The 7715-nt window shown below is 35.5% G+C and overlaps 1 protein-coding gene across 1 annotated transcript in view; it reads right to left on the bottom strand.

The window, feature by feature from the left end:
- Positions 1-1641: 1641 nt before the first annotated feature.
- Positions 1642-7715, bottom strand: part of LOC140142182 (uncharacterized) — a 7374-nt gene continuing 1300 nt past the window's right edge. The window contains exons 2-3 of the mRNA XM_072164152.1: positions 6826-7002; positions 1642-1793 (exon numbers count right to left, since the gene is read on the bottom strand). Of these exons, the coding sequence (XP_072020253.1) occupies positions 1642-1793; positions 6826-7002 (329 nt within the window). The remainder of the gene's footprint in view (positions 1794-6825; positions 7003-7715) is intronic.

Raw genomic sequence — 7715 nt, 5'->3', positions numbered from 1 at the left:
AAACAGCTAAAGTAAAGTATATAAACAATATTTAAACATCTATTTTAATGAGGGATTTACCATTATGCTAATTTCCATTAATTAACATTGATTTTGAAGAGTTAATATTAGGCGCCAATTTTAATCCATTATTTTTCATGCGACAATCAACAGATGTCAGCAGAAAATAATCTCGCCAATTAAAAAGCAGTAAATGCTGTCACTTGACTTAATACCAAAGTAAAATGTAGTAGCGGGAAGTGGGGCAAATTGGTCCACCTAATGTCCCATTTTGCCCCACCAGATTTTACTCGGCTATAATACTAATACCCGGCAACTTGCGACAAGTGAACACTACAAAACAAAATGTACATCGCCAAGAGTCTAGTAGACTTACGTTTCACAAAAATTGGTGCCGGTCGGCTTCCGGCTTCATTATTTTATTAAGGTGTCTTTAAGGCGTCCCATTTTACCCCACTGCAAGATTTTTCTGTAACAGAGGCTGGGGTAAAATGGGACAGCTGGGGTAAAATGGGACGCCATTGATTTACTATGGGACTTTTTTTGTTGGGGCAAAATGGGACAGTTTGAGTTAGCACACAGTAAATCAATGGCGTCCTATTTTACCCCAATTTGGCATATTTCTAAAAGAAAGCTTTTCTTATAATTTTCGAAGAAAAAAGTTACAATTTTGTCTTATTTAATTGAAAGGGTAGCTTAGAAGTTATTTTTTAATTTGAGAAACACTAATCCGGACCATTGATTCAGATATTGAGCCACAAGTCGTGACCTCTGCTTAGACATGACAAAAAAATGGAATACTTATTTTGATGTGTTAAGCTTACGGCCCTCAGAAGTTCCTGTTTAATGAAGAATGGTAGGCCTACTTTTAAACGGTTTGAAATATAAATAGACATTATATCAAAGTTATTTTGTTGCAAAAATGGGCAAAATGTGACTATTTTATGGTATAAAAGTATTTCCGAAATCACTGTCCCAAATTACCCTGTGTCCCAATTTGCCCCAAGTTACCCTACCTGTTTTTATTATCACTGCAGTTTTGGGACACACTCACAAAGGATTGGGAGGTTAATTGGGAGTTAATATGGGCAAGGTCAAATCCTAATTGTAACAGCCATTTTCGTCAATTCCTCTTTTTGATCATATTTGATCATCATATCTTCCACAAGTTTTATCACATAAAGAAAAATCAAAATATATATTTTAAAACAGCAAACTTCTGCAATTATTCTGATACCAAATTTAACATAATTTTTTTGAAAACATTGACACTTTTTCCAAGCTATATCCATATACCGTGTATTACATTAGAGTTCCTTTGTAGCTCAGATGACTTTTTAAAGCAAGAATATCCAAAATTTCTTCCAAGGCAAATTAGCATCTGCACTTTCGTGTTGAATTCTCATCCTGTATAAGCTCCTAAGTTTATGTTAAGCAGTTACTATGTAGGGTTGTAGAAATTTCATCTAACATTGACCAACGAAAAGGCAAGTTTGGATATCAAACAAACAAGTGTACAAGTTTCTTCTTCACAAACACTTATTCATATTTTTCACAATAAAATGTCTATAAGAGATATGACATTTTGAAATAGTAACTGAACATAGCACTTATTGTTTAGACAAAGGGAACCCTTAATCTTCACGTGATTTCCTTCCCTTTGTTATTTAAATTAATTAACTCACATTGACCTGAATCGCTAACTTCTATTATAGCGATGCGGCCATCTTCTTTGCTTGGAATTAGGGATCCAGCGCCACACCACCAAAGGTCGGTACGATATAGAGCTCCGGCTACGAAATAGCAAACAAAATGTGTTATTATCAGAACAGATGTTTCCTTACATCTTTTATGGCTGATGGATTGCCCATAAAGCAGTCCAAAGACTAAAACTAACTACATGCAAACCTACGTACATGTTCTTCCCCGTTCTTAATAACCTCGGAGCGGGACGCTGAGTTGTTATGGCTGGGTTTCAAAACAACAGTTCTATTCTCTTAAATAGACCAATCCTAAAAGTTACGTTCATCTTTGCGATCACTTTATTAAGTTCATTATCGCAGGTGTGTTAATCCACTGAGTCGTCAAAAAAGGTGTGCCAAACTCATCTGCACACGCCAGTTTCATTGATATTGGATGAGTCTGACACAGCAAAATACAACTTAAGATCCAATATATGAGTCAAACAATATACATTCTGGACATTTTATTAGTATTAAATGTAACATTTTGGTAGAGGCAGGCTTTCAACAAACATTAAACTTCATTGGTAGCAATCATTTCGATACAACCTGTACATGCGCGTGAATGCAAAATACGGCGCTGGTGCGCGTGACAACTGCTACAAGAGGGTTTCTCCATTAGAAACGGGTGGGGACATCTTCCATGTGGTGAATTGACTACGTAATAATCACACTCTCAAGGATATAGGCCAACTGCACGAACTTTCGAAAGCCGTATCTTGCTAAACAAATGTATTTAGGCCAAAATATCATACTACAGTTCATACAAATAGCAAACTCACTCGATAGTATCGACCATAAGGTATATTCGAGCCAACTTTAGACACCATCCAGGTATTTTCCCTTCATGTACCATGTAATATTCATAAATGGGTATTTCTCTGAAAAGGTGTACTATTGGAAGACAGGCAAATATGAATTTGAAAATGATTATAAAAATGTTTCCTTTACATATCTGTAAGGATGTAAGTCTCTAGTGCATGAAAACAATATTTGGCGCAATCTTTAGGGCGCCCTCTATATTATAGAGGGCGTAATCTGCAGGTTGTGCCAGGTGAGCATCATCTCCGTCACATTTAGGCCAAAAAGGAAAAAAGGACAAAAAAATTGTTAAAACTCTAAATTATGAGTTTTATGGATAACTTGTAAGTTGCTTGATTCATGTTTGCTTTTTTCATTTAAAAAATATGATTTTGTACTTTCGTCATTTAGTTGGGACAATGAGAGGCAGGCTGTACGGAAAATGTCATGTCTGTTAGTATTTTTTTATACAAACTTAAGTATATTCATAATTTTGCTTGAAATAACTAAATAAATTTCTATTGACATAGTAAACACATACAATATCAATTACATTTCCAAATAGTAAATTCCATGTTGTCTGGGTCAAAGGTCAAATAAGGGTCAACAACAATTGTGATGGAGATGACAATGCTGTGATGGAGATAATAGTGATGTGACGGAGATGATATTTCTACACAAATTCCTATAGAGAATCATCTCCGCCACGGCAAATTGTGACGCCAACTGATGTAGCGGAGATGATGGTTCAGACATTGCTTACATATCACCACAACAGCTTGTGGGACATATTCAACCATCATTATTTTCCAGAAAAATTCAACAATAAGACTTATATCAAATTGATCAGAAACGTTTGGAGATGATGTTGAATAAAGGTACGCGCATGTATACTTGAAGATACCCTCAAAATTGGCAGGAAAAGAGTGCCAATGTGCACCTATTCTGGGTTGATGTTTTTCGTCGTCTGTAAAAGGCAGCGTACAGGGTCAAATTATTGACCTCTGATATTTGGTCTTCACCTCCAGCCGTTTTGATGCCAATGTGACGGCAATGATGCAAAACCAAAGGACAGCAATTTTTTGACACAAATTTTTGAATTATTCCATAAAATTGACTTTAGAAGTGGTTTTAAGCATTTAAACCTTCTTAGACATGATATTTACCCCAGTCAGTGGTAATTTTCACTTCCCACACTTGCTCACAAAAATACTACAAAATCACTAAAATTCGGTGCGTGACATCGGGACATGGGGTTTTCAGGGGGGTCGTCAGATATTGAAGAATTTTTTGACTCCAAGAAATTAATTTTTCCCCACTTGGATGTTCTTAACTATTTTTATACATAAAAAAGTCCATGACTAAGCCAAAAAAGAAAAAAAAAATCCTCTTTTAAAACTTTTATGAGCGCCGAAAGTCGCGGGACTTAAAAGTTCCCCTTTTCAGAGAATCACCCAAATATTAAATAATTATAATATAATGCCATTGCCCAAGTTTGGCAAACAGGCCAACATGTCCAATGGTGCTACAATTGTATTGGCTGTGGACTGCGAGATGTAAATTGGGTGATGAATTAACAGCTCATTATCACCTATCAGGGCGTCTATTCTTCCTTATTCGCCCCAAAGGGGAGGGAATAATTTTACCCCTTTGGGGAAGAATTTTGTGTTTTGAAAAAGAAAAAAAAGAGAGGAAAAGAAAACAGAAATCAACAGGATTCAAGGAAGATTTTTTTTAAAGAACTAATTTGGGCAAAAAGTGTATAACTGAAGCATGAAATAGATGGTCACTGGCTGGTAGGTAAATTCATCAAGTATCATTTGGGGAAGAATTATTAAGGATACATAGCATTAGCATATATGTAGCAGTCCCTTGCCTTTTACCTATTCCCATCCAAAAAAAAAAGTTTGAGGGAAACCAGGGAATGCTTTAGCCCAATTTAACACGGAAGAGTTGGGTCAGTAATGCTTCCCTGTCTGGGCAATGGTGATTAGTGGTCATACTAGGTATGTATCATAGCGATGTTTTTACATATTTGTTGTGGGACCTGAGAGATCATCAGACATATCGAATTGCATTTTGAATACAAGGAATGTCCTTCTGATATCAAATAATTTATTTTAAATTCGCGATATAATACACATTTTTTGATATTTTTGAAATTTTAAGCTCTCGAAGTAAATTGTATATAAATCTAATGATATATGTACTTTAAAGTGTATGTAGCTGGGATGAAAAGCTGTCCATCATATGAAAATTTTTCATTTCAGTTTCCCCAAAACACCAAAAAATATAGGTCTTTTGGGGGAAAATGTATATCGTCAACATGAAAGGTCAATTTCAATTGATGGACAGCTTTTCATCCCAGCTACATGTACGTTAAGTACATGTCATTAGATTTATAAAGTTTGCTTTGTCTTTGAGGACTGTTAAATATCAAAAATATTAAAAATATCAAATTTTAATAATTTACCATAAAATATGTATTATATCGCAAATTCAGAATACAATTCGATATGTCTGATGTGCTCTCAATTCCTACAAAAAATACTGTGCAAACGTTGCTATCTGATTCCTTAAAACCTTTTGTTGTAAAAACGTGATGAATACAAGTACTACGTAAAGACCTTTTTCTGAAAGAAACCCTTTGATTTTCTAACCATGCATCATGTTTTTAAGACCTTTCTGAACCATTTGGCCTCACATATTGCATTGCAAACTATTCGTTTTAATCAAAACAAAAGGTACATTAAGATATTCCGAATACTAGTATAGCAATAAATCTCATTTAGTATAATATGTATTCCAAGTAAAACAGCATTGTCTGAAGGAAACCTTTTGATTTTTTAACCATGCGTCATGTTTTTGACTATCTTATTTTAGTATAATAAATTAATATGCATTCCAAGTAAAACAGTATTTTCTGAAGGAAACCTTTCACTTCTCTAACCATGTATCATGTTTTAAGACTTGTATTCAAAAATATCTTTTCCTTTATTGTCTTTTATTTTACCAAATTTTTTGGTAAATTACAGTATTTTACTGAAAATTACCCGGTAAAATACCAGGGGTTTATTTTGCTTACCGTTTTAGAACACTGCCTATGGGAGGTAACAAGAAAAATGGGGGAAAAGTACATGTATGTAGATAGCAACCAGCATATTAAAAATGTTCCTTTCGGGTCCATTTTGTGGGATTCAGTTGGGGAAGAATGTGGGAAGGATGTGACACACCGCGAAGGGTGAGGGAATAATTTAGATTTTCTGGAAGAATAGACACCCCTGCTTATACTATAAGTCACAATGAAAACATCCAGTGGTCTCTCTCTCACGAATCATAAATATAATATGCATGAGTGTTAAATGGTTTTACTCCCCATTCCAGAAAAATACAGAACTATTTTTTTGGGATTAAAAAAAATATTATCCTGTTTTAACAAATGAAACATAGCTAAATACTTATCCTTTAGTTAGTCCTAACTGGCAATAAAAGTAAAATGTTAATATTTTTGCAATTTGAGGTAAAATGGTCCAAAAACATGCAATTTTGCATGTTTTCTTTCAATTGTAGTGACACAATTGTAAGATTTGGCACTAGTCTAAGCATTCAAAATCTTGAGTATAGGCTAAGAGTTAGCTCATAATTTTAATATTATATCTTATTTTTGCTAATTGGCTATGAAAAAGATTGGAAAATGTGTTTTCCAAAAATTAGAATGCATAACTTGAATTTGGTCTTTGTTCAAGTATTTGGGCCTGATTGTCAGAGAATACGAAAAAGGTCGAAAAACACCCTAAAAATGCATGTTTTTGGCCCTTATTTCCAAAAATTGACCAAATATTAAATTTAAATGCTATTTTGTTTCAACTTAAGGGGGTACTACACCCCTGGCTAATTTTTTTCTTATTTTTGCATTTTTCTCAAAAATTATAGTGCATTGGTAACAAGTAAGATATGTATAATTATTATAAGGGCAATGACTACAACTACTGCACTAAAAAATCAGCAACTCAAGGCAAGTACTTATTGATTTATTGATCAAATATTGGTTTTCCCTCATTTTTGACTGTAACTCCACAACTGTTGTCTGTGCTGAAATAAAATTTCCAGTATAGCAAATGTAGTCCTTCCGCCTATAATATAAATATCTTACTTGTCACCAATGCTCTATAATATTTGAGAAAAATGCAAAAATAGGCACAAAATTGGCCAGGGGTGTAGTACCCCCTTAACAAAGTAGATACCGCGCTTTAATTAGGAGGGCAGTCATCACTTCACTTACCAGGAACTTCTCCCAACTCATTCGGACATGGTAGTACATCAGTAATAATATCAATTGGTAGATTATGCCCTCCATGTAAGGCTACTTGATATTCAATATCACGTACAGCATAGACATGGTCTTTGCTGAATGGTTCGCCGCTACAGGAACTGACCACCAGGTCATCTTTACCGGTAACTGAAAATGGTGAAACAAAACTTAACAGGATTTCTGTATGTTGTCACGGTGTGTGGACGCGGTGTGTTGACATAATGTATGGACGATTACTGATTGCTTACAGTGGTTGAAAAAATGGCTTAGCCAGTGGAGGAAGCGGTGCCTCCGAAATCATGGACCCAGTAGCGTAGCCAGCGGGGGGGCAGGGGGGGGGGGGGCGGAGCCGGACAAAAAATGAAAGGAAAAGTGCCCTCTGACAAAAAAAATGAAAGAGAAAATCAGGAGGGCAAAGGAAAAGAGAAAGGGCAAGGAGCCCCTTTTCTAGCAAAATTCAGGGCCAAAATAGTGTAAAATACGCAAAATTTTTCCACGCTACGCGCGCACATTGTAACAATTAAGCCCTTTTTTAGCCGGATAATGGGCGAAAATAGTGTAAAATACCATTTTTTCTCTGCTACGCGCGCACATACACCCAATAAGGCCCTTTTCGGGAAGCTCGAAGACATACAGTCTCTATGTATGGTATGATGCCATTGCAATTTTTTTATCGTCTTTGGCCCCAAAATTTTATTTTGCCCCCCCCCGATCAAGATAGCTGGCTACGCCCCTGCATGGACCATTGGTACAACACGGATCTTCGGTACATGCTCTGGTCCCGTCCGTGGAAATGACAATACTAACAAATCACGGGTGTTATGGTCATGACTTTTCAGTATTTTTAAGTGCAATAAATT

The sequence above is a fragment of the Amphiura filiformis genome, chromosome 2, assembly GCF_039555335.1.
Source record: "Amphiura filiformis chromosome 2, Afil_fr2py, whole genome shotgun sequence".
NCBI lineage: Eukaryota > Metazoa > Echinodermata > Ophiuroidea > Amphilepidida > Amphiuridae > Amphiura > Amphiura filiformis.
Note: the sequence above shows the minus strand (reverse complement) of the source record. Positions and strands in the feature narration are given on the sequence as shown.